Genomic DNA, 26,291 nt, shown 5'->3' on the forward strand with positions numbered 1-26,291 from the left:
CCTTCTGTAGCCGCGAACGCCGCCCGGAAGCGCGCGCAGGCGCAGCCCGCACGCGGTCCGGAGCCGCCCGCGAGGGGGGTGTGGTCAGTTTGAGCGTCGCTTGACCCGGTGTCCCGCTAACTCTGCAGCTCGGTCCCGCCCTGCCCTTGGGGAACGGGAGAGGGGGTGGGAGAGGCTTTCTGGGGCTCCATCAAAGAGCTTGTATTTTTCTGAGAACGATGCTCGCAGACCGTGGGGTGTGCCCTTCTCTGGCAAAAGACGGCGCCCCTAGATGTGCCTTGGAGTCGTCCTGCCGCAGGATTCCGGTGTCCGCCCACTTAGCGGGAGTGGGCCTGCTAGCCTTTCTTAGCACGCTCGGCTGCTTGGTACGGGCCCCAGGTATGGCTGTCCCTCCGTGCTTTTCCTAGCCAACAGTCTGGAGCTTGCGGTCAAATTTTAGCAGCTTGGCTAGGTTTTGCTACTCAGTATCTTTCCGAGGTAGTTATTATAGCCAATCTAATTATTTTGATACAATGTTTTACTCTCACGTGGTAACTCTGGCCGTCTCTTCGTGGGGCCCGAGAGTGACTCAGCCAAGTGTAATGATAATAAAGTTAACTACCAGATTGAAAATCTGTATAACCTGGTTTTCAACGCTAAATAATATTCTATAACTTGTTAACATTAGAAGAGCGTTTGTCTTCATGGTTTAGTTCGTTTGTGTAAGCTGTTTGGAACAGGCAGTTTACTTTTTTCCTGTAACTACTTAGAAGCTTCAGGCACATGGGAAATAAAGTGGACAGCAGTAGTCAGTGTTAATGCTTCAACATGTCATTATTACAGTTTTACATGTTCCAGAGAAATTCCTTGGTGGGCCCTCCAGGGCAGTCCTTGTTTTCTTTCCTAGCTGACTCTGTCGCCTTCTCTGTATACGCAGTTTCAGACATTTCCCCCACTCTCAAGGTCCTAATTATCTCAGCATCTGGCCTGCCTGTCATCAACTCCTGCAGCTCCCCTCCAATCTGGCTGAATTCCCCAGAATGCCTCCCTGCATCTTGAATTCCTTCCCTCTTGTATCCGAGGAAAAAGAATCTTCCTCTTTCCGTGAGTTCTGTTGAATTAGTCCCTTCCCTTACCCTCCAGGAATTGACTCCATCACTTTATCCCTCCCTCTTGTTCACTTCAAGTTGTATCTATCCACACACCCCTTCTCTTTGTTTTAAAATGTTTAACTTTCCCCTGCAAAACAAACTTATTTCCTGTGACCTGCTGCCTCTCATCTTAAGGTCCCATTTATTTCTCCTCTTCTCCACAAGCCTTCTTAATAGACAACTGTGCATTTGGGGTCCCCATTCCCTCCTCTGCTCCTCAGTGTCCAGTCACTGTGGTCTGGCTCCCACCTTTTCCATTTTATTTAACTGCCAGGCTGTTGATGACTTCCCAATGGCCAAAGACAAAAGCTGCTATTTCTTTAGCCTACTCATTTGCCATCACTGATTTTTCACTCCCTCAGAACTCTCTTCTCACTTGCTCCTGTGCCTTCTTGGTTTCTTCTTTACGTTTTTGCTCCATCTTCTTCCAGGTCTCGGGCATTTATGTCTTTTCCTCACCTGCCCACCAAATTTAGGTGTTCTCCAAAGCCCTCTTATTTCTCATATACACACAGTCCCAGACATTCTCTTCCTTAATGATTTCAACCAAATGCTGAAATTTCAGGTCTCTCCTATGTTTAAATGATACTCAGAGCTCTCTCCTTAGTTACAGACTCAAATTTCTAGCTGCCCATTTAGCACCTCCACATGAATGTTCCTCAGGAACCTCAAACTCAATATGACAGAAAACAAACTCATGATCATCTCCCCATTTCCCCATCTACATGTCCAGTGTTCCCGTTTAAAAAAAAAAAAAAAAGATATTTATTTATTTGAGAGAGAGAGCACAAGTGGGTGGAGGGGCAAAGGCAGAGGGAGAAACAGACTCCCCGCTGAGCAGGGAGCCCGATGTGGGGCCCAGGGCTTAATCCCAGGACCCTGTAATCATGACCTGAGCCAAAGGCAGACGCCCAACCAACTGAGCCACCCAGGTGCCCCTTGTCCGGTGTTCTTTTTTGTGCTGAAAGCATCAGTCATCTTGCACTCCTCCCTCTCTTTGTCACCCCTTCTGTCCAATTAGTCAGCAGGCTCTGTTTAATGTACTTTGCAATGTCTCATATATGACTGTTCCTTTGCATTTCTACTGCCCTAGGTGAGTTCTTCCTCACTTTTCTTTTGGGACAGCATCACTCTACTAACTGCTATTCTTGCCTTCAACATCTGCTCCCAAGCTCATTTTTTATGCTGCTGCCAGGGTAATTATCTTAAATACCTCTGAGCCCATCATTCTCCTACTCAGTGGCTTCTTCTTTGCCTATACCTTCTTTACTTTTACCTTTCAAGCTGAAACACATAATTTTTTTTTAAATTTATTTATTTGACAGAGAGTTAGCACAAGTAGGCAGAGCGGCAGGCAGAGGGAAAGGGAGAAGCAGGCTCGCTGCTGAGCAGGGAGCCCGATGCGGGGCTCGATCCCAGGACCCTGGGATCACGACCCGAGCCGAAGGCAGCCGCCCAACCGACTGAGCCACCCAGGCACCCCTGAAACACATAATTTAACATGGTATTTCAATCTGCCAGATTAGGTCCAGCCTACCTTTCCAGCCCTGCCTCCCCAGAGTCTAGTCCAGTGGATATCAACCCTAGCTGAGCTTTAGGACTCCCTGGAAAGCAACTTCTGGGGGTGAGACCTGGGTATTGGTATTTTTAAAAGCTTCCCCCAGTGTTCTAATGTGCAGCCGGGGTTGAGAACCCCTGGTCTAGCCACACCTGACTGCTTGCACTTCCTCTCCCTTTCTTTTTCTCTCTCTCTTTTCTTTTCCCTTTCTTTCTTTCTTTCTTTCTTTCTTTCTTTCTTTCTTTCTTTCTTTCTTTCTTCTTTCTCTCTTTCTCTCTTTCTTCCTTCCTTCCTTCCTTTCTTTTTCTTCCCTTCCTCCCTTCCTCCTCCCTTCCTCCTTTCTTCCTTCCTCCATCCATCCTTCCTTCCATCCTTCCTTCCTCCCTTCCTTCCTCCCTTCCTCCCTTCCTTCCTTACTTCTCAGTGGTATTACCTTGACCCAAGCTCCATGCACTGGGAGGTGGTAGAGCATAACATTTATGGGAGTGCATTCTGTACTCAGACTGCCTGGAAATAAATCCCAGCTCCATCACTTACTGGTTGTGGTTGTGTAACCTGGATAATGTGCTGCTTCCTCCAAGAACACTTTCCCAATCTTCTCAGTCAGAATGAATCTTTTTGCTCCTTTGTACTCTCAAGTATTTTCTGTTCTTATTGTAGCAGAGGGCTGAGTCATGATGAGCTCTCAATGGATGTTCATGGGATTGACTAGCATGTTGTGTACTTTATTGTCATTATGTGCATGCATATTTGTCCCTTATACTAAATAAAAAACTCTTTGAAGACGAAGATTATATCATTCATCTTTGTATAGCCTACAGTGTCTCATATGTAGTAGACAATAGTTTTTTTAATTCTATCAAGAAACTTGTTTTTTCAAAATGAATTTTAGGGGCACATGGATGGCGCAGTCAGATGGGTGTCTGACCTTGGTTTCAGCTCAGGTCGTGATCTCAGGGTCATGAGAGATTGAGCCTGCTTGAGATTCTCCCTCTCCCTCTGCCCCTCCTGCTAGTGCTCTCTCTCTAAAATAAATAAATCTTTAAAAAATAAAGATAAGGGACTCTTGATTTCAGCTCAGGGTTGTGAGATCAGGCCCTGAATTGGGCTCTGTACAGGATGTGGAGCCTGCTTAAGATTCTCTCTTCCCCTAGCCCTCTGCCCACCTCCCCCTCTAAAAATAAATAAATAAATAAAAAAGATAAAAATAAAAGTGAATTTTAGAGAAAGAAATAACATCAGCCAGGCACTCTGTTTAGCCATTATTTTCAAATATTGCCACGAATAACATTCAGTCCAGCTTCCCACCCCACCCCCACTCTGGCACTGAGGTTATATGGTTATTCGGGCTCTGGATCCTCACTTTTCAGTGGGGGAACAAGTGAAATGATTAATCTTTATGGCTTCCGTTGCAAATCCATCTCACTTCACCAAGTCTGCCCACCTGGAATATTCACATATGGAGCCTTATGTTATGAAGGGATGTAATGTATACAAGCAATTCAAAGAAGAAAAATAAATACTACAGTTTTCCTGCATACATTCTTAATCATAAGGGTAGCTAGATTCAAATGCCTGCAAGGTAACTGTACCTTTAATAATCATCAGCCACAATTCCCTTGACAATTCCGTTTTCTCAAAAGAAATTCATGCATTTTGGTCATTTGGCTTCAATTGATTCAATGGTGATTCTGGAGCCATGGGTTATTTTGCATGTGCTTGTGATTGATTGATTTAGAGAAGCATTATTTAGATTTTTCTTAGTAAGGTAGAGCAGCTTCCAGAAACACAGGAGGAGGAATAACCTCCTCTGGGCCTTCCTATTCACATATCTCCCTTGCTACCAATTCCAGACTGGGGCATGGCCCCAAATTTGAGGAGAACTGAAAGAAGTCAGGGCAGAAAGGTACAGGCATACCTCAGACAAATTGTGGGCTCTGTTCCAATCACTGCAATAAAGTGAGTCAAATAGAAATAAAACTTTTTAAAAAAGATTTTTATTTATTTATTTGACAGAGAGAGTGAGAGTATAAGCAGGGGGAGTGGTAGAAGGAAAGGGAGAAGCAGGCTCCCCGCTGAGCAAGGAGCCCTATATGGGGCTCCATCCCAGGACTCTGGGATCATGACCTGAACTGAAGGCAGACACTTAACCAACTGAGCCACCCAAGTGCCCCAGAAATATAGCTTTTATATGCACTGGTTTCCCCATGCACTATATTGTAATCTATTAAGTATGCATTTGCATTATATCTAAAAAAAGTACATACTTTTTTTATAAATGTACATACCTTAATTTAAAAAAATTGCTAAAAAATGCTAACCATCATCTGAGCTTTCAGTGAGTTGTAATGTGATCATACATCACCATAACAAATATAATAATGATGAAAATTTTGAAATACTGTGAGAATTACCAAAGTGCAACTCAGAGACACAAAATGAGCAAATGTGGTTGGAAAAAATGGTGTGTTGGACTTAATCAATGCAGGGTTACCAACCTTCAGTTTGTAAAAAACGTAGTATCTGTGACGTGCAGTAAGGTAAGGTATGCCTGTATGTGTCCTATTCAATTTATTTATGTATTTAATGTTTATTTTCCATCTCCCACCTCCAGAATTTAAGTTCCTCCAGGCCAGTGATCCTTTTTGTCCACTAATGTAGGTCAACCACCTAGAACTGTGTCTGGCATACAGAAGGCTTTCAGTAAATATTTATTGAGTGATTGAATTTATTTCAAGTCCTTCTTCATCTACGCCTTTCTCCCCACGAAAAAAATGAGAAAAAATGTGCTTAGTGACAGAGGTGGGGTGAGACCTGGGTCTGTAGAATCGGAGCTAAGACTCTGGACAGATCCCCAACCTGAGGCTTGCTACTTCTTTCAGACTAGAGCATTTGGAAATCCCACCCTCTGGGCGGGCTCTGGGCTGAGCGCGCCATTTCTGATTGGTTGCTGGAGGTGATGGGCGTGAGACCGCGAAGGAGGAGCCGCTCTCTAGGCTTCCGGGCGCCGAGGTTACCCGGCTGTGGGAACCGTTGGCGTGCTGGTCGCCGGTGTAATCACGGGCGCCCGAGAGGAGGACGAGGAGGGTGAGCCTGAGATAGGGCCCCGTAGCGTGTCCATAGTTTGATACCCCTAAAATGTTAGTAGAAGGGGATTCTGGTGGCCAATGGAAGCTGGGTCCCTGGGAAGAGGAAGGGATGGAGAGGAAGCCCGACGGGGGACGGGTGTGGGGAGGCAATTGGATAAGCAGGTCATTGCCCCAAAGGGGGCCTCTTGGGGGGCACTTGAGACCCAAAGCTCCTTGGCCCAGGTGTCTTCCTGTTACTTCGCACACCCGGGCTTGCACGTGTCCGCTTGCGTGCTCTGGCGTTGGAGGACCATAATGTCAGGGTGAGGTCGCAGTGGTTACAGATGGAGAAGTGTGGGTCTGGCCCTTTCTTCCTCGGGATTTGGGGTCCTGGAATAGGATAATGAGCCCTTTACTTTTCTGGTCTCTGACAGGTGTAGGCATGAACATGGCAGAAGGGGACACCCTGATATCAGTGGATTATGAAATTTTTGGGAAGGTCCAAGGGGTGTTTTTCCGCAAGTACACTCAGGTATGTGGCCTACAGGCTTTGGGGACATACCTAGGTTACGTGTAGGGGAACAAGAGACCATGTTCCTGACGAATAAATGTGCCTTGGGAGAAGCCCGCTTTTTGGTAGCTGCATGGTGGTTTGTAGAGCAATGGGAATGAAAATGCCTTGCAGTGGATGAAAGACAATGTAAATGGCAGAATCATGTGCTGTTATTATCGTTCTTTTCTGACAGTGGTACCAGGGTACCTAGACACATATTAATGAGCTTCTCTCTTCCCAAGGGGAATTAAGGGATTCCCCAGTTCTCCCTGTTGTGGCCTCATCAAACCAGATCACAGTTCTTGTAGGAGGGCTAATGTTGATCAGATGGCATTTAAAGATTTTATTTATTTACTTAAGAGAGAGAGCATGAGTGAGGGAGAGGGGCAGAGAGAGAGGGAGAAGCTAACTCCCCGCTGAGCAGGGAGCCTGATTTTGGGCGCCATCCCAGGCTCCCGGCACCATGACCTGAGCCGACAGCAGACGCTTAACCGACTGAACCACTCAGGTGTCCCAATCAGATGGCGTTTAGGTGAACTCATGATAGTTATGAAATTTACGTAATTGCTTCCTCTGTAGCTGCTGCATTTTCTTCAGACCTCTTTCATTTCTTCAACCTTCTCCATTCCCCCACTTGATTCCTTTCTATTCATTATGGCTCTGAAAGAAGAGTTACCTCTTTAAGCTAAAGCTTTTCTCATGAAAATAGTTGATTTACTCCAGGGTAAGTAATGGTTAACACTGAACATGGAGTCTAGTGTTCCTATTAGAGTAATATGGAGTAACTGTGGGGATGAACAAACCATGGACAGCCTGTACCTCTGCCTTAATGTCACTAATCTTCCCACAACATGCACATGCAGTTGCAATCTCAATTTCCCTTCTGTCTCTGTTAAGGGGATATCAGGCTATTGCCTTCCCAATGTATGGCCAATCCCAAAAATAATGAGTTAAGACTGCGGAACTTTCCAAGTGTCACATTCCTTACTGTGGTACATAAAATTCAATCCTGAAATCTTTGAAAAATGAATGTTACATGTCATTATCTCTTTTTTCCAATCACTTGCAAATCATTTCCTCCTGTTTCATACTCATATATGAAGTGCTTGTTGAAAGAGAATTGCTGAAAAATCATAGCAAGAGCTATGTTGCACTTAGCTTTGGTACCAATTATGCAGGGTAAATTCCTGTGACTTAGTAAATGGGGGTGACAGCTTCAGAGATTAAAGTTGTTGAGGGAAAAGGACCAGACAGTAGTATAGCCCATCTCTTTCTCTACTGTCCCCATACCCCCCAGTTCAGAGAGACAATAAAAGAAACAGACAACAAATACTGATTTGGAAAACTACAAGGAAAATGCCATCTCTGGGCTCCTGTGTGGCTCAGTCGGTTGAGCATCTTCCTTCGGCTCAGGTCATGATCCCAGGGTCCTGGGATTGAGCCCCACATTGGGCTCCCTGCTCAGCGGGGAGTCTACTTGTCTCTTTCCCTCTGCTTGCTGCTCCCCTTGCTTGTGTTCTTTCTCTGTCAAATAAATAAGTAAAATCTTAAAAAAAGAAAAAAAAAAAAAGAAAATGCCATCTCTTTTTCTTCTTCTTTTTTTTTTTTTTTTTAAAGATTTTATTTATTTATTTTAGAGACAGAGCACAAGAGGGGGGAGCGGGAGAGGGAGAAGCAGACTCCCTGCCGAGCAGGGAGCCCGATGCGGGACTCGATCCCAGGACTCCAGGATCATGACCTGAGCCGAAGGCAGTTGCTTAACCGACTGAGCCACCCAGGCGCCCCTCTCTTTTTCTTCTTAATTAGACTTGTAGCTTATTCTTTACCGCTTACGGTCATTTAACCATGCGTTCATTTTAACAGTTTTCTTTCATGACAGTCTATATGTTGATATCATCCGGCCTCTGAATTCAATCCCATCAATCACTCATTCCTGGAATGAATGATGAGAGTACTCAAGGAACTTTTTTAAAAGTTGGAATATAATAGACATCCCATAAAATTCACGCTTTTAAATAAAAGTGTGTAATTTAGTGGTGTTTAGTGTATTCACAAAGTTGTGCACTAATTCCAGAACAAAAAGAAATCCCATTCCCCCCCAGCCCCTACTAACTTCATTTCTGTCTCTATGGACTTGCCTATTCTGGACATTTAATGTAAATGGAATCATGCAATATGTGGTCTTTTGTATTTGGCTTCTTTCACTTAACAGTGTCTTCCAGGTTTATCCATATCATAGCATGTATCAGTGTAGTAGTCCCCCTTATCTGCAGGTAATACATTCCAAGCCCCCCAGTGGATGCCTGAAACTGTGGTTAGTACCAAACCCTATATATACTATGCTTTTTCCTATATGGAGCTACCAATGATAAAATTTAATTTATAAATTAGGTACAGTAAGAGGTTAATACTAATAATAGAAAATAATAGAAATACAATACTAATAATAGAAAATAATAGAAAAATTACAATATATTATAATAAAAGTTATGTAAATGTAGTCTTTCTCTCTCTCTCAAAATATTTTACTATACTCATCCTTCTTGTGATGATGTGAGATGATAAAATGCCTATATGATGAAATGAATTGAGATGAATGATGTGGGCATTTTGATGTAGCATTAGGCTACTGCTGACCTTCTAATGACACTCAGAGGGATGATCATCTTCTGAACTGTGGTTGACTGAGGGTATCTGAAACCATGGAAAGTTAAACCACGGATGGAGAGGGACTACTGTACTTCATTCCTTTTTTTTTTTAAAGATTTTATTTATTTATTTAATTGACACAGAGAGAGAGAGAGAGAGAGAGACAGCATGAGAGGGAACACAAGCAAGCGAAGTGGGAGAGGGAGAAGCAGGCTTCCTGCCGAGCAGGGAGCCCGATGCGGGGCTCGATCCCAGGACCCTGGGATCATGACCTGAGCCGAAGGCAGTCGCCCAACCAACTGAGCCACCCAGGCGCCCCTACTTCATTCCTTTTTATGGCTGAATAATATGTCACTGTATGGCTATACCACAGTTTATATATCCATTCACCAACTGATGGACATCTAGGTTGTTCCCACTTTTAGGCTATTATGAATAATGATTCTGTGAACATTTATGTATTTGTTTTTATGTAAACATTGTTTTCAATTCCCTTTGGCATATATACCTAAGAGCAGATTGCTGGGTCACCTGGTAAGTTTAGGTATAACTTTTTGAGGAACTGCCAAACTATTTTTCAAAACAGCTGTACCATTTATATTCCCACTAATAATGTATGAGAATTTCAATTTCTCCAGATCCTTGTCAATAATTATTGTCTATCTTTATTATTAGAGCCATTCTAGTGAGTATGAAGTGGTATGTCATTGTGATTTTTTGTTGTTTTATTTCATTTTAAGGTATTAATGAATTTTAAAAGATTGAAGTCATACAAAGCGTGTTCTCCATCCACAATGGAACTAAACTACAAATCAATAACAGAAAGAAAACTAGAAAATCTCAAATACCTGGAAACTGTGCAAAACACTTTCTTAAAAAATTGTGGTAAAATAGGGCGCCTGGGTGGCTCAGTTGGTTAAGCGACTGCCTTCGGCTCAGGTCATGATCCTGGAGTCCCTGGATTGAGTCCCGCATCGGGCTCCCTGCTCGGCAGGGAGCCTGCTTCTGCCTCTGAACCCTCCCCCCTCTCATGTGCTCTCTCTCTCTCATTCTCTGTCTCAAAAAAAAAAAAAAAAATTGTGGTAAAATATACATAATGTAAAATTTATAATTTTAACCATTTTTAAGTGTACAGTTCAGTGACCTTAAGTACATTCACATCATTGTGCAACCCATCACTACCATCCATCCACAGAACTCTTTCATCTTGCAAAACTGAAACTCTGTATCCATTAAACAATAACTCCTAATTCCCCCTTTCCCTACCTAGCTCCTGGTAATCACAATTTCTGTTTCTATGAATTACTACTCTAGGTACCTCATGTAAGTGAAATCATACAGTATTTGTCCTTTTGTGACTGGTTTATTTCACTAGCATGTATCTGATTTTCCTTCTTTTTCAAGGCTGAATAATATTCTGGTGTATGTGAGATACTTGGTGTATGTATGTGATTTTGTTTGCCTTCTCCTAATAGTTAATGATGTTAAGCATCTTTTTGTGTGTTTATTGGCACATGAAAGAAAATATATCATTTTTGGAGAAATGTCTATTTAAATCCTTTGCTGTGAGCTATGTCTTCTTATTGTTGAATTGTAAGAATTTTTGTATATTCAGGATACTAGTCCCTTGTTACTTAAAAGATTTGCATATATTTCTTCTGTGGGTTTTCTTTTTACTTTCTTTTTTTTTTTTTTTAAGATTTTATTTATTTATTTGAGAGAGAGAGAGAATGAGAAAGAGCACTTGGGGGGTGGTCAGAGGGAGAAGCAGGCTCCCTGCCGAGCAGGGAGCCCGATGCGGGACTTGATCTGGGGACTCCAGGATCATGACCTGAGCCGAAGGCAGTTGCTTAACCAACTGAGCCACCCAGGTGCCCTCACAGATGCCTTTTTATCAAGTTGAGTGTGTTTCCTTCTATTCCTAGTTTGAGTGTTGGATTTTGTCAAAATTTCTTTTCATCAATGAGTTGATCATCTGTTTTCATCTGGTTTCTGTTTTATTTATTATATGGTTTGTTATATTTTATTAATACTGTGTTTTAGTTAATATGATTTTTAAACTGCAGTGTATTGATTTTTCTATGTTGAACCAACCTTGCATTCCTAGGATACATCCCAGTTTTTCATGGTGGGCCATCCTTTTTATATGTTGCTGGATTTGATTTGCTCATATTTTGTTGAGTTTTGCGTCAATATTCACAAGTGATACTAGTTTATAGTTTTCTTGTGATGTCTTTGCCTGGTTTTGATATGAAGGTAATACTGGCTTAATAGAATTATTTGGGAAGAGTTTTCTTCTGTTTTTTTGGAAGAGTTTGTGAAGGATTGGTGAAAGAGTCTGATTTAAACATTTGGTATAATTCACCTGTGAAGCCATCTAGTCCTGGGCTTTTCTTTGTAGGAAGTTTTAAATTACTAACTCAATCTCTTTACTTGTCGTAGGCCTATTCAGATTGCCTGTTTCTTCTTGAGTCAGTTTTAGTAGTTTGAGTCTTTTTAGGAATCTTCCCTTTTCATCTAAGTTCTCTAATATGTTGGCACACAGTTGTTTATAGTATTCCCTTATAATCCTTTTTATTTTTGTAAGGTTGGTGGTACTGTCCCCTCTTTAATTACTGATTTTAGTAATTTGAGCCTTCTCTCTTTTTTTCTTTATTCGTCTAGCTAGAGGTTTGGCAATTTAGTTGATCTTTCTTTTTTTTTTTTTTTTAAAGATTTTATTTATTTATTTGAGAGAGACAATGAGATAGAGAGAGCATGAGAGGGGGGAGGGTCAGAGGGAGAAGCAGACTCCCTGCCGAGCAGGGAGCCCGATGCGGGACTCGATCCAGGGACTTCAGGATCATGACCTGAGCCGAAGGCAGTCGCTTAACCAACTGAGCCACCCAGGCGCCCTTAGTTGATCTTTCTAATCTTTACTATTTTTATCTTTCTGCTTTTTTTTTTTTTTCTTTTTCTTCTCTTTCAAAGATTTTGTTTATTTGACAGAGAGAGACATAGCGAGAGAGGGAACACAAGCAGGGAGAGTGGGAGGAAGAGAAGCAGGCTTCCCGCGGACCAGGGAGCCCGATCCCAGGACCCTGAGATCATGACCCGAGCCGAAGGCAGACGCTTAATGACTGAGCCACCCAGGCGCCCCCTTTCTGCTTGTTTTGAGTTTGGCTTGATCTTCTTTTTCTAGTTTCCTAAGTTGGAAGTCTAGGTTATTGATCTGAAGGGACTTTCTTTTTAGATTGAAACTGGAGTTGGTGATTATATTACTTAAAATAATGTTTCCAGAATATGGTTATGAGGAAGAATTAGCTTTCTGAATTTTCTTAGGAACAAACACTATTTGCTTCTTTAGATAGATACTCAAAATGGAACATGAGTCAGCAACATTATGGTATTTAAAAATAAAAACAGAATCAAATGCACAAATAAAACCTACAGGAAATTCCCATTCTCAACACTAATCAAATTTGGGAGTGTTTTTTTCACTCTTAGGAGTTCAGATAAATCACATTGCAATTTAAAAACTTATTTGACTTTGTAAACTCCTGCTCAAAACTCAATACAATCATTATTATAAGCTAGTTACCATATAAGGTAACTTTGAAGAGCTGGGGATAGCTGACTGTCCTAAGTTAATTTGAAGCAGAAGAGAGCAATTGTTATACAAAGTAAATTGGATGTAGTCTTCCTTAAAATCCATTCTCTGCATCCTTTTTTATGCCCTCATCTTTGGCACTTAATGCGTGCTATAGGTATCTTCTATTTTTCTTCCTTCCTTAATTTTCTCTGTATTCCTTAAATTGTTATTTGACTGCAGTCTCTTTTGTTCATTATACAAGCATGTCTTTGTTTTGAACATAACTGATTTGATAGGTACTTTAGTTTCTCATCAAACATGGTTTTGCTGTGCATAACATTTTCTTTGGCCAACTGCAGCAATTTCCCATATTTACTAGGTCACTCCTCTGGCATTTGGGCATGCAGTCATGGTAACTCCCATTTTCTTTTGTAATCCAATTCCTTCCATTTAGATAGGTTACTTAAATGATAACTTTTCTAATATTTCTGCTTGCAAACTAAAAAAAAATTACCTCTAAACATTGCTACCTTTCCCAGTTTTCAGTCATTCCACAGTTTCATGACTTAAAGGAAAGAACATTGGAAAGGCTAAGAGAAAAGCAACTACAATGATTAGATGGTCTTCATAAATTCAACTTTAAAGGTGTGATTATTTAGACAGAAGAGAAGAAAGCCAAGTAAAAACCTAATAGTTATGTAGTCTCATGAAACTTTGATGTTCAGAGGCTGATCACTACATGCTTTTTCCTTCTGTAGGAGGAGGACGGAACGTGGGCTTTGGATGCATCATAAAGACCTTGGGTTAGACAATTTTTCTAAAGTGAGAACAAAGGAATGAGTTGCCCAGGAAATAATGATCTTTAAAGATACAATGGACACTCATTCATCTGGATTTGTTTAGGTGTGGTCCTGGCTGAAGACAAAGAGAAGGATCAGATAACTTCATGCTTTTTCTATTTAATATACCCACTAGATTCTTGATTAGGAGAAGGGAAAATGAGCAAGATACAGCCCAGGATCCTAACAACAATCAGCCTTAGGGAATCATTTTAAAAGCATCTGATTTACTTTAGTACTTAAGTCTTTAGTACTTAACCAAATTGACTACGTAGTGAAAATTTCTAGTGCCTAGGTTTTATAGGGTAAAAGGAAATGGAGTCAAATGGCCAACACTTCATGTTAAGGTCAGTGAGATTCTCCTTGCTGTAGTTCTCTTGTGACTGTTCTGGACAACATCAAATTAGTTTCAGTGGCTTGATTCTAGGCCAAGATTCTGACAACACATTGTAGTCCCACTGTTTTGTTCAATCTCACTGGATTCTTCTCTCGTATTTTTCTTTCCCTTAGGCTGAGGGTAAAAAGCTGGGATTGGTTGGCTGGGTCCAGAACACTGACGAGGGCACAGTGCAAGGACAATTGCAAGGTCCCATCTCTAAAGTGCGTCATATGCAGGAATGGCTTGAGACAAGAGGAAGTCCCAAATCACACATCGACAGAGCAAACTTCAGGAATGAGAAAGTCATCGTAAAGTTGGATTACTCAGATTTCCAGATTGTGAAATAATGACCTGAATTTAAATTTTCTAAGATAAACTCACTGGTTTTGTTTTTATTGTTACTATAGAACAGTCTGTGTTCAGTATTAGAATTGGTCAGTAAGTTATGTTAGTATCAGATATTTGAATATTACTGTATATTATATGTATGATAGAAAGATGACAGACTCTACACAATTCTAAATAAAAATACATTAGAACCTTCTGCATAGGGTACTGTCTTTATCTTTGCTGAACTTCATTTGGGGCAAAATAAGAGGTATTTATTCAGTAAACATCTGTGGGAAGAGAATTTTGATGTAATTTAAAGAGAGCTGAAAGAGAAAACAGTTACTTTGAATCACCTTTTTTTTTTTTAAGATTTTATTTATTTGACAGAGGACAAGTGGGGGGAGTGGCAGAGGGAGAGGGAGAAGCAGGCTCCCCACCTGAGCAAGGAGCCCAATGTGGGGCTCGATCCCAGGATCCTGGGATCATGACCTGAGCTGAAGGCAGACACTGACTGAGCCACCCAGGCACCCTTGAATCACTTTTTAAAATGGTTTCCATGAAGTTTTCTTCAGGAACTTGCACACCTAATAATAACAAATACCACAATTGCAATTTGTTAGGTGTTCAAATGACATTTTGGTCTAATTACTTTTACTTTTCTGGAGTTTCTGCTGTCATTCCTTTCCTCTGGGCAAGGATTTCATATAAAGCTATGTTATGGGCTTAAATTACATCACACACCCCCAGCCCACCCCAAATTCATATGTTGAAGTCTTAACACTCAGTACCTCAGAATGTGCCAATCTGGAGATAGAGCCTTTAAAGAGGTAACTAAGGTTAAACGAGGTCATTAGAGAAGGCCCCAATGCAGTATGCCCCAGTGTCCTTAAAAAAAGAGGAAATTGGCCACAGACATGTATGTGCAGAGAGGAAAGAACATGTGAAGATAGGGAGAAGACAGCCATCTGTGAGCCATGAAGAGAGGTCTCAGAAGAAATCAACTTGTCAACACCTTGACCTCAGACTTCTAGCCTCCAGAACTGTGACAAAATAAATTTCTATTGTTTAAGCCACTCAGCCTGGTATTTTGTTAGGGCAGCCCTACAAGCAATAATCAGGATTTTGCTTCATCAGCCCTTCATGTTTCCCAGTTTGGCTTGGTCAGCCATTAAACAGGTATATAGGAAATGATTACTGGATTTAACAAGTTTGTCATAAATTACAATTTTTGAAAATAATAGGTTTCGATGAAAATGAGACAGAAAGCAAAAACTGAGGATTGGTTAATAATTTCCCAAACACCTATTCTCGCAATGTTCTTACAGTTCTCATTCAGTCAGAAAAGGAGCTGCGGTGGCATTAGGAACATATCAAAAAAGTAGATGAGTCTTGGTGTCTTTACCTGTAAGTTAAGAGGGTCGAGCTAGTTTCTCAGTCTTTTCCACCTCTGAAATGCTACAACTGTATAAGATGGAAGGCTGTGATTCATCCACTGAATGCCTAACAGGACAGGCACTGTAAAGTAAACAAAATGGATAAAATCCCTACCTTCAAATAGTTTACATTCTAGTGAGAGAAGACCTACAAAACACAAAATAACATATTGAATTAAATGGTAGGTAGTACGAAGGCGGAAGGGGGAAAGGAACACAAGAAAAGCAAAAGTGAAAATTGCTGGAAACAGCTTTTCACACCATGCTAAAGGGGTAAAACTATTGAGAATTCGGGTACCCATGTGAAGAGACCCCCCCCACATACACACACCCACCTAGCTTCCCAATCAAAGAACAGCTGGTGCGCATGCGCACTTGGGTGTCACCGACAAACGCGCGTTCCCCGCGAGGCGCCTCGGAAGCGCATGCTCGTGGCGCGTGCATGAGCCTCGCGAGCCAACGTGCCCGCGCCCCGCGTCCGAGGCGATTGGTAACCGGGAGTTGGTGAAGCTGTGTTCGAGGTGACTTGGGGGAAAGCACGCGTCGAAGGGACGGTTCCGGGAGCCCTTCTAACGGCGGAAAGGCCCTGACGCCCGCCGCGGGCGTGTTTGGGACCCAGCTGCGCAGGGGCTGCCGGAGGCCTCCTGCGTTAGGGCGGCCGGGCTCGGCCTGGGAGTCGGGGGGAGGGGACGGGGTGGAGCCTGAGCCTGAGCCTGGGGGATGGTCCTGCCCCCGCGGAGCTTTCGCCGCTGGAGGCCCGGACCGAATCGTCCCCTTTGACTGTGGCCCGGGAAAGACTGGGATGTCATCAAGAAGTCGTTAAGTTGGGTAACAGTCGGAATACCAGTTAAGTGTTTACCTCTCAGTTGCTGCCGGCTGCAAAGTTCCCTACCTTAAAAAACATCAGATCTGCGATTATAGCTCTGGTGTTCCCGGGTTTGGAAAACTAGCCCTACCACCTGCGAGAGGGGCACCTCCTGCTGCTGTCTCACTTACGAAGAAGGGGGGAGACCCTTAGTGGCACTATAATCTTAATATTGTATACCTGACAGGAAAAGGTAAAGTCAAGTTCAGGCAGCCCCAGACCATCACTATTGTGAAGGTAGTGTGTAGCCATCTGTAAATACCAAAAGACTGTTAATACAGGGACCTTCTGAAAACTTTTTATCAAAGTAATGTGTGAACAAGATGTAAAAATCAACTGATACAGGAAAGTTGATAACGAAAAGGCAAGTCCTGCTTTACCCTTTTCCATTCCCAGTCTCCTTCCTCTGAGGCAACATTTAACCAATAATAATAATGAATAATAATCTCTTAATGCCCATTTCTTCTTGATACACAGCTTGATTTTTTAAATTTCCTCTGTCTTAACACTTCATGATGAGTTTTTACTAAAAGTCATGGTTATTGTGTAATGTATATTATGAAACTAGCTTGGACATTTTTTTTGTGAATTTCTAGCTGAATTTAATTTAGACATCTGTTTTTGGTGAAGTGATTAGAATTTTGAACACTGCCTTACGGGTCAACTTCAGTTGTGATTATGATTTCACTTTAGGGCATGTGGGATTTAGAAGGGAGCAGTGAAAATTATGAAATTGTAAATGCTGCTTTGGATATTAAATCCATTGCACCAAACATGAGCTGTATGATCTGCCTAGAGATCAAAGCTGTAATTTATTTTGTTTTGTTTTTTACAGTGACGTTTAATAAGAGATTTAATTTACCTCAAATGGTATTTCTTTGTAATGCTTGAGAGAAATGGATAATGCTGTGTAACTCTGAGGCTTTGATAGTGTGCGTGCTTTTTTTTTTTTTCTCCCATAGGCAATTATTTCCAGTGAGGGAAGGAAACCAGTGCCTGGCATTCTTACCAGCTTTCTACCTGCCATGATCAAGTGCTTGTCAGTTGAAGTACAAGCCAGATTGCGTTCTGGTTTGGCTATATGCTCCTTAGGCCAGTGTGTTGAGGAGCTTGCCCTCAACAGTATTGATGCTGAAGCGAAATGTGTGGCTGTCAGGGTGAATATGGAAACCTTCCAAGTTCAAGTGATAGACAATGGGTTCGGGATGGGGAGTGATGATATGGACAAGGTGGGAAATCGTTATTTCACTAGTAAATGCAGCTCTGTACAGGACTTGGAGAGTCCTAGGTTTTATGGTTTCCGAGGGGAGGCCTTGGCAAGCATAGCTGACATGGCCAGTGCTGTGGAAATTTCATCCAAGAAAAACAGGACAGGGAAAACTTTTGTGAAACTGTTTCAGAATGGAAAAGCCCTGAAAGCTTGTGAAGCTGACTTGACTAGACCAAGTGCCGGGACAACAGTAACAATATATAACCTATTTTATCAGTTACCTGTAAGAAGGAAATGCATGGATCCTAGACTGGAGTTTGAGAAGGTTAGGCAGAGAATAGAAGCTCTCTCACTCATGCACCCTTCCATTTCATTCTCTTTGAGAAATGATATTTCTGGTTCCATGGTTCTTCAGCTCCCCAAAACCAAAGACGTATGTTCCCGATTTTGTCAAATTTATGGCCTGGGTAAGTCCCAAAAATTAAGAGAAATAAAATTTAAATATAAGGAATTTGAGCTTAGTGGCTATGTCAGCTCTGCAGCGCATTATAATAAGAATATGCAATTTTTGTTTGTGAACAAAAGACTAATTTTAAGGACAAAGCTTCATAAATTCATTGACTTTTTACTGAGGAAAGAAAGTATTATATGCAAGCCAAAGAATGGCTCTGCTGCCAGACAAATGAATTCAAGTCCTCGGCATCGGTCTCACCCAGAGTTCCACGGGATATATGTAATCAATGTGCAAGGCCCGTCCTGTGAATATGATGTATGCATGGAGCCGGCAAAAACGCTCATTGAATTTCAGAACTGGGATACTGTTTTGGTTTGCATTCAGGAAGGAATGAAAATGTTTTTAAAGAAAGAAAAATTATTTGTGGAATTATCAGGTGAGGACATTAAAGAATTTAGTGAAGATAATGATTTTAGTTTATTTAGTGCTACTCTTCAGAAGCATGTGTCGTCTGATGAGAAGGGTGACCAGGTCAGTTTCCAAGAGGCATGTAATAGTATTTTGGATTCCTATGAAATGTTTAATTTTCAATCAAAAGCTGTGAAAAGAAAAGCTACTGAAGAAAACAGAAGAAACACACAGAATTCTAGAGATTCGGAAGGTATCAGAAAAAAGACAAATGATTCATTTTTGCGCATTTATGAATCAGATGCCCCAGGCCATAGTAAAGTGACGGAGTCATCTTTACAAATCAAAGATAGCTCTTGCTCAGAATCAAGGATCTTGGAACAACAGACAGCTGAAGTATCAGAATCAGGAGAAAATGAAAAACATAAAAAATTTTGCTTAGAACTTAACTGTTTAGAAAATCCCTGTGGAACCAGTTCAGAAATGTTGGCAAGCCCTTTTCAGACATCATACAGCTTTGAGAAGAGTGGAGATGATCTAGAAATCCAGAATGCAAGTACTGTTGTTAATGGCATGGCTACCAGTATCCTGACAAATAATGGAACTCGGAATCAACTAGAGAGATTTAAAGGTGCTACTGAAATGGGATGCCAGCCTCTGCCTTTTGCGACAACGTTATTGAGAGTACATGGTGCCCAGAGAGAGGAAGAGAAAAGAAAAAAACAACCTAGTGATTGTGGAGGAATAAACATTTTTAGTTATGGACAAGTTAAATTATGTTCCACTGGCTTTATAACACATGTGGTACAAAATGAGCAAACTAAATCAACTGAAGGAGAACATTTACTTAAAAACTGTGTTCAACCTGGTTCTGCGAGTGCCAGAGAAACATTTGTAAATAGAGCATGCCATTCAGTTGAGACTCCAAACATCAAAGATAGAACCAGCACTTTAAGTAAAGAATTTGCCCAACTGTCTAACAAAATATTGTGCAGAACAAATATAAATTTGGGGCTAGAGAACAAACCAAAAGCAACTTATAAAAATTTTTCTATTTCTCAGGCAAGTAGTAAAAAACCACACGCAGGTTGCTTATTACCTGACACATCCTCTTCTTCCCTGTGGGGTACACATCTTTCAAATTGTAGTAAGAAAATAGATGAATTGGTTGGTTCCTCCAAACCCATAGCCCATAAGAAGCTAAGCTTAAGTTCACAACTAGGATCTTTAGAGAAGTTTAAGAGGCAATATGGGAAGGTTAAAAATCCTCTGAATATAGAAGTGGAAGAAAATAATAATTTTGAAATCTCTACTAGTCTCAGTCCTCAAGTTGAACCTGACATTCCACAGACAGACCAGAATCACTTAGACAATTCAGACATTTGTAAAGTCACTACTATGAAACATAATGGCTCAAATAATAGTTGTCAATCAGTAAGTCACATCCTTTACTCAAAGAAGTTTCCATTCTCCAATGAAGAAGATTGTTTGGAACAACAGATGCCTTGCTTAAGAGAAAGTCCTATAACTCTAAGGGAGTTACCTCATTTTAACAGAAAACCTTTGTGTGTCAAGCAGTCTCCTAAATCTTTAGCCTCTAAATTATCCAGAATGAAAGGTTCGGAAAGAGAGACTCAAGCAATGGAAATGATGAGTCATTTTGATGAACTTCCACTATCAGATTACAGGAGCAAAGACCATGACTTGTGCAGTGGGTTAACCCTAGATTCTTGTAAGTTATTTCCAAATGAGTATGAAGAAACAGAGTGTGGCATCATTCCAGTGTTGGACCCTGTCACACAGGATAATTCCTTCCATAAAGATAGTGAAACATACTCTAACAACAATACAACAGGGAATTCTGTGATACCAGAAACTCCTTTGGTGTTACTCTGTAATCATTCTAAAGTTGTCAGTAAGGATTCAGATGTTCTTGTAGCTCTGGAACCACAGGGAGGAGGTCCTGACTCTCCCCGTAGAATGTCAGTGAGTCACATAGAGGATTCCACCTCTGACCAAAATGGAACATGTTTTCAGAGTGAAGAATCTATAGCAAGAACTTGTTCTGGAGATGAGGAGTCAAGCACATGCTCTTCAGACTGGCAGCAGCATTTTGATGTAGCCCTGGGAAGAATGGTTTACATCAACAAAATAACTGGACTCAGCACATTCACTGCTCCTACTGAGGATGTTCGGGCTGCTTGTACTAAAGACCTGACAACCATAGCTGTGGATGTCATACATGAGAACGGTAAGCATGTAGTATTCACTGGCACGAAATGCTTTTAAAGGTGGAAATAATGGGCAAGGGGTGAGATAATCATTGCCCAAAGAGATTATCTCAGCTGACGGAACATTTTGAAGTTTAATTATAAAATGTGTTTTATGGTATATGAAGATTTTCTAGGTCCAATACTATTTATATCTAGAAATACAATGAACGACTGATAGTAGAATGGAAGTGTATGTATATGTGTCTATGGGTGTGTGGACGTGTAGGAGGATGAGACCGTTTTTAATGAAAATGATACTATTAATAGATGAGAAGATCCACAGTGCTTCCCTACCCCACTTTCTTCTCTCTCTTAAATATAAAATTCCTGCAATGTCAGCATGGTATTTTACTGGAAGTTGTTGCTCTCTGCAGCTCCCAGGTAAAGGGCCAGGATGATCCTGTTATCATCCTAGGTTTCCCAGATAATCTATGGCTCAGTACAGTACTATATATTGATGAATTTGTGTTTTTAGAAAAAAGGACTTGACCATAAATTTTTTGGAATGTAGATAAAGTATGTACTTTCCTAACTATACTTTTCAAATATAGTTTATTATAATACATATGCTAACCCATTTGATCTGTTTATGCTATAAGTAGCTGTTATTCAGGAAGACAATGTAGCTTTTTAAATCGTACCACAGGCTCCATCAGAGCCTACATTGGGACTCTTGAGTTCTCAGGTCCCAGTCAACATTAAAAGTGACATGGTTTCGGCAGTGTGTTGAGAGCCAGATGTTGGGAGATGGTAAAGCTGATTTCCATCTGGCTATAATCTTGGTTTGGCATCAGGAGGATAAACATTAAATGTGCATCCATATTAAAAGTCTTGAATATTGCAAAAGAATGTAAATTGTATGAATGTAATTGCAAATTAATTTGTAATTCTCCCTAGGATGAATATCTCTAGCAGGAGGCTCGATTTATCTAAGGTTAAATAAAACCTTTATTTTTCAGTGGTTTCCAGTTTTTTCCTTGTGAAAAAATAAATACTGTAGTAACTTACAAAGTATTAAGTAGGAGAAAACCCTTGTCTTTCAGTACTGCTCCTGAGACTCTCAGGTTGCTCCTAAAGACATGTATTTTTCAATCTGTGTAACTTAATGTCCTGATTTGTACTGAATGCTTATCAGAGGTAAGCCTAAGGCATTGGCACCTCATCTTCCTGAAATGCAACTGCTTCTAAAATGGTGACAAAAAAGAACTTGATTACATTAAACTGAGGCGGTTGTTGCTAAAACAAAGGGGGAATCTCTGCTGCCATATTCAACATAAACATCTGCTCCTGTGAAATCAATCTAGATGTTTAAAACACTTCAACCTACTTAACTTTCTGGATTCACAAGTCTTGCAGTGAACTTTGAAGGATCATGTTAACTCAATTTCATAAGGAAAAATAAAGTGTGTTGGGTATAGAAACAAGTTCCATGGAAAGATGGCCCCTAAGCGCCCTCTATTCACATGGAATGTTACCTGTCTGGAGAGGATTGATGTATGGTAGGACATTGGAACATTGTTGAACCATACGTAAAATGCTACCTAAGAGGAATTGTTAAGAGGTAAATTAAACTGTACAGAAGAGAAGATCTACAAAGGTAATTTTAAGGAGTAATGTCAAGTTTGCAAGCCCTGGCAGTTTTTTTCTTTAAAATGCCTTTAATTCTGTCCTTTCTATTATGGTGACACAACCTTATTTCTCCTTATCCTTTAATTTTATCATTCTGAATGAATCTCTCCAATCCTTGCTCAACAGATTTATCTTTTTGAAATAATAGTTTCATCATGTTTTGCCCCTATTCAAAAACTGTCAAATTCAGGCATTATTTCTAAAACTCAAAATCATCGTTCAGAGAGAGGGAAGAATTTGGGCCGGATCTTACTGGACTTTGGAGTTTATATTGAGAACTTTTCATTCTCTTATCTATTCATGTATTCATTCATTTATTGACTGTTCATACTGTGCTAGGTTGCAGATTCACTGACTTGCCTTTTAGGAGTTCACAATCTATTAGGGAAGACAGCTATCTAAACATAATATGGTGAGGATAAATGTTATAATAGAAACATATTTTGCGTATAAGAGACCTATAAATTGGGGACTTGTGAAGTTTGCACCAAGTGGTGAAGGATAACAATCAAGTACCACTATATATTTAATATTGGCTATCTCAACCATGACACTGGTCATTTTAGACTAGATATTTCTTTGTCCTATACATTGTAGGATATTTGGCAGCATCCCTAGCCTCTATCTGATAGATACCAGTAGCACCCCTCACCCAAGCTGTGGCAACCAAATGTTGCCAAATGTCCCGCATACAAAATTGTGCCCGTTGAGAATCGGTGATCTATTTTCGGTGCTCATTGTGTGGTATAGATGGATAATGGGACGAAGCATTAATGTAGGTTCCTAAGTGAGCAGCATAACTTCATTAAAGAACTCTGTCAATCTAGTGTTTAGTAGTCTGCCTTATATCTTAATTTGGTTTGTGCCGAAAGATTTTTTTATGCAACTTGATTTTTTAATAATTTATATTTTGAGTTCAAATGTGTAGGTTTCCTTTTTACATTTAGGATCTCAGTACAGGTGTCATCCTTTTAGAAGCGACCTCGTTCTTCCTTTCCTTCCAAGAGCTCGGGAAGAGAGGACTATGATGAGACAGAAGAACAGAGGTAGGGGCAGTAACAGAGATTGCTGGGACACCTGGTATGTTCTGTAGCACCTAACTCAAAACATTTTTTTTAAAAAAGCAGGTTGTATTATTAAGCTTGATCAGCGCCAGCTGTGGAACCAGGCATTCCCCACGGTCCTATTTAACAGCAGAACTAAGTAATTCAGTGCATGCATTTAGATCAGAAATTACTTTTCCAGACTTGAAGTCAAGACTGGTGATTATGCACAGTCTGTGGTGTCTTGTGATTGAGAAAATACCTCTGATTTTTAAAGATTGGAGTTGTGCTCCATATTGTAGTAGTTTTATGTAAGCAAAATTCCTATTTTCAAAAAAAGCTACAGACATTGTTTGTTCTTTGTTTCTAAAAATACATAAGGTATGTTTTCATCTAAAGAAAGCAAGACTACTAATTTGAGCCAGTTTCTTCTCGACTTGTATTCTGAAATATATCTTGAAAATACTTTGGAGAAAAACTATAATGCCAGAAGATACAGTCATCAACTCTAGTTTAAAAAGTAACAGATCAAAACAATTTAGAGATCCAGCAAACACTGAACATTTGTAGACTATTGGAACAGTATGTCTGATCTTTGGTCTTGAAGTTGCACACACCATATATGAGATGCCATTTACTTTTGTTTTCTGAGCTCTTGATGCCAACTATACGTGTCCCCTTTTGCCTTAGATACTGTGGATGATACTGTTGGTAGAGAATCACTTCAGTCTTTGTTCTCAGAATGGGAAAATCCAGTATTTGCCCGTTATCCAGAGGTGGGTCTGCAGCAATTTTTCTTTGCTTATTATTTTAAAATTTGAATTTCATTTAAGTTAGTTATGGGCATGAGTGACTGTACTAATTTTTAATTACAAACGGATAGTGGGCATGTTTCCAAATGATTTATTGGACATACTATTTAATGTAGAGAAGAGGAATCAGAATTCATAGCATTTTGGGAGCTCACACATTTTGGATTAAACGTGTAATGTGTAATCAGTGTGTGAATAGTGAATGTGTTTGCCACTCTTAGAAAACCTGACTTGCAGCTTTGGCAAAGTATTTAGGGGGGTGATAATTAAAAAAAACCAACAACACGTTAAATCATTATATAAAGTAGTGAGTTTTCTACTGGCAGGACAGTTCGTTGTCGGATGTGAATTTATGTTCTCTCAGTGGGTTATCACAGAATGTACTTCATGTGTTGCAATGAAGATATAGAATAAATAAGCATTTATTTACTGACTTTTCAGATAAGATGTATTTAAGGACTTGATCGTGGCTCATAAACAAATTGTTATTCTGGAACAATATTGTTTTGGTTAGTAATTTCATTTATAACCAAAAATTATTATTTAAGACTAATAATTCACAGAGCTTTTGGAATTTCTGTAAGTTCCCTGAATTCAACCCACCTCTAATAGGTTCTATGAAAATGAATGTTTTAAAGCACTTTGAGACCTTTAGTAAAACAGTTCTGCAGATATAAAGAATTAAAATTTAAATGATGTTTATGCTGGGTCTTTCTAGGTTGCTGTTGATGTAAGCAGTGGCCAGGCCAAAAGCCTGGTGGTTAAAATTCACAATGTCTTGTATCCTTATCGTTTCACCAAAGAAATGATTCATTCGATGCAGGTAAAAAAATTGACTTTGAAATCTCATAAAAATATATGTAAGACCTAAGCTGGACTAACTCTTGTGAAACTGGATTTATTTGATGATCTAGACCACCCTGGTCAAGGCACATGTGTTCTTTAAAATCTTACTGGAACTTTTATTATCGGAAGAAAAAGCAAAGTACTAATTTTAATTACAAAGAAAAAATGTCTTTAGTAGTGTGAGCAGGTTTGGAGGGATGAATTATGGATTGAGGCTCACAGTTTCAAGGATTATATATATTGACTTTATATTTTGACAATAATTAATAAATCAAGTAAATGCTGTAGAGACATTGTCCTTAAGTGTCCTTACACATTTAATCCAAACTGTCCTTAAGACAGTGCCCCTTTGTAAACGACCTTCTATGGTGTGAGGCTATAAATGACATGGCTTAGGAGACTCCAGATTGAGGACCTCTGTTAACAGAAGGGACCCCTTGTCTCATCTGCTTTGGTAGTTTGCCCTCTCCCTATACCACTCAGGCTGTCTTCATCTCTTTATTTTCAGTATGGAAACAAATTAGGAAGTTAGACAGATATAGGTAAACTCCTAAACTGGCACTGACCTGGTGCCAGAGCAAAGTAAGCTCTTGATCCAGAATTAGGGGAGTGGGGCAGGGAAGTACGGGGAGAACCTTGTCTGTACCTGGACAGAGAGGAACCACCAAGGCTTCAAGCCCCTGGTGGCTTTTAACTTACTGCTTTAAGGGACTAGCTCCTCCAAAATGGTTTTCCTTGCCTTTGCATAGATTTTCAAAATTTATTTCAGCCCCATTTGTTAGCAGTCTTTGGTCATATTAATAATTCTCTGGTCATATTACCTATTAATAAGAGTCATTCTATTGGGAACATTTCAGGTCTACTCTAAGGTTTGTTAGCATGTCCCTTTTAGAATCTTTAGCCTGTAGTCTCCTTCCTTTATGTGTTCTGATCATTCTACTTGCCCATTTTTAAATTCTTCCTAATGACTCCCTCAGGTTCATCAGCACTTTACCATAGTCTTAGATATGAATGTTATAATGCAAATGACTCTTATTTAAGTACACTTTTATCTCTTTATATGCAGATAAGACTTCATTAGTTTTTTTTTTTTAGTGTTGTACCACTTCTTTTAATGTATGGCAGGTTCTCCAACAAGTGGATAACAAGTTTATTGCCTGTTTAATGAGCACCAAGACTGAAGAGAATGGTGAGGCAGGTAAGATTGGAGTTTAGGGGGTGCGTGGGTGGCTCAGTTGGTT

At 40.3% G+C, this 26,291-nt stretch overlaps 2 protein-coding genes across 8 annotated transcripts in view; both read left to right on the forward strand.

Annotated features, from left to right (window-relative positions):
• The first annotated feature begins 100 nt into the window (after positions 1 to 100).
• Positions 101 to 14,291, forward strand: ACYP1 (acylphosphatase 1). 2 transcript variants are annotated; one of them, XM_034992351.1, is made up of 3 exons: positions 101 to 378; positions 6,191 to 6,288; positions 13,879 to 14,291. In XM_034992351.1, the coding sequence occupies exons 1-3, from the start codon at positions 219 to 221 to the stop codon at positions 14,092 to 14,094; spliced, it is 474 nt and encodes a 157-aa protein (XP_034848242.1). In that variant the 5' UTR covers positions 101 to 218; the 3' UTR covers positions 14,095 to 14,291. The 2 variants fall into 2 exon arrangements, with proteins under 2 accessions (XP_034848242.1, XP_034848243.1); XM_034992352.1 differs by lacking the exon at positions 101 to 378 and adding an exon at positions 5,541 to 5,775.
• A 1,612-nt stretch (positions 14,292 to 15,903) lies between these two features.
• MLH3 (mutL homolog 3) overlaps positions 15,904 to 26,291 on the forward strand; it is a 28,417-nt gene continuing 18,029 nt past the window's right edge. Inside the window, exons 1-6 of one of the 6 annotated variants that reach the window (XM_034992236.1) lie at positions 15,904 to 16,031; positions 17,338 to 20,698; positions 23,297 to 23,395; positions 24,083 to 24,168; positions 24,923 to 25,027; positions 26,176 to 26,248. In XM_034992236.1, coding sequence (XP_034848127.1) covers positions 17,401 to 20,698; positions 23,297 to 23,395; positions 24,083 to 24,168; positions 24,923 to 25,027; positions 26,176 to 26,248 — 3,661 coding nt within the window. In that variant the 5' untranslated portion in view covers positions 15,904 to 16,031; positions 17,338 to 17,400. Of the gene's footprint in view, positions 16,032 to 16,219; positions 16,357 to 16,404; positions 20,699 to 23,296; positions 23,396 to 24,082; positions 24,169 to 24,922; positions 25,028 to 26,175; positions 26,249 to 26,291 lie in introns of those variants that run through there. The other 5 variants (XM_034992240.1, XM_034992237.1, XM_034992241.1 and 2 more) reach the window with 5 other exon arrangements.

This window comes from Mirounga leonina, unplaced genomic scaffold (genome assembly GCF_011800145.1).
Source record: "Mirounga leonina isolate KUSES-001 unplaced genomic scaffold, KU_Mleo_1.0 Mir_82, whole genome shotgun sequence".
Lineage (NCBI taxonomy): Eukaryota > Metazoa > Chordata > Mammalia > Carnivora > Phocidae > Mirounga > Mirounga leonina.

Coding starts and splice junctions, on each gene's coding strand:
- ACYP1 (XM_034992351.1), top strand. CDS start 219: ATGCTCGCAGACCGTGGGGTGTGCCCTTCTCTGGCAAAAGACGGCGCC. Junction 379..6,190: donor CTGCTTGGTACGGGCCCCAG/GTATGGCTGTCC, acceptor GGTCTCTGACAG/GTGTAGGCATGAACATGGCA. Junction 6,289..13,878: donor TTTTCCGCAAGTACACTCAG/GTATGTGGCCTA, acceptor TCTTTCCCTTAG/GCTGAGGGTAAAAAGCTGGG.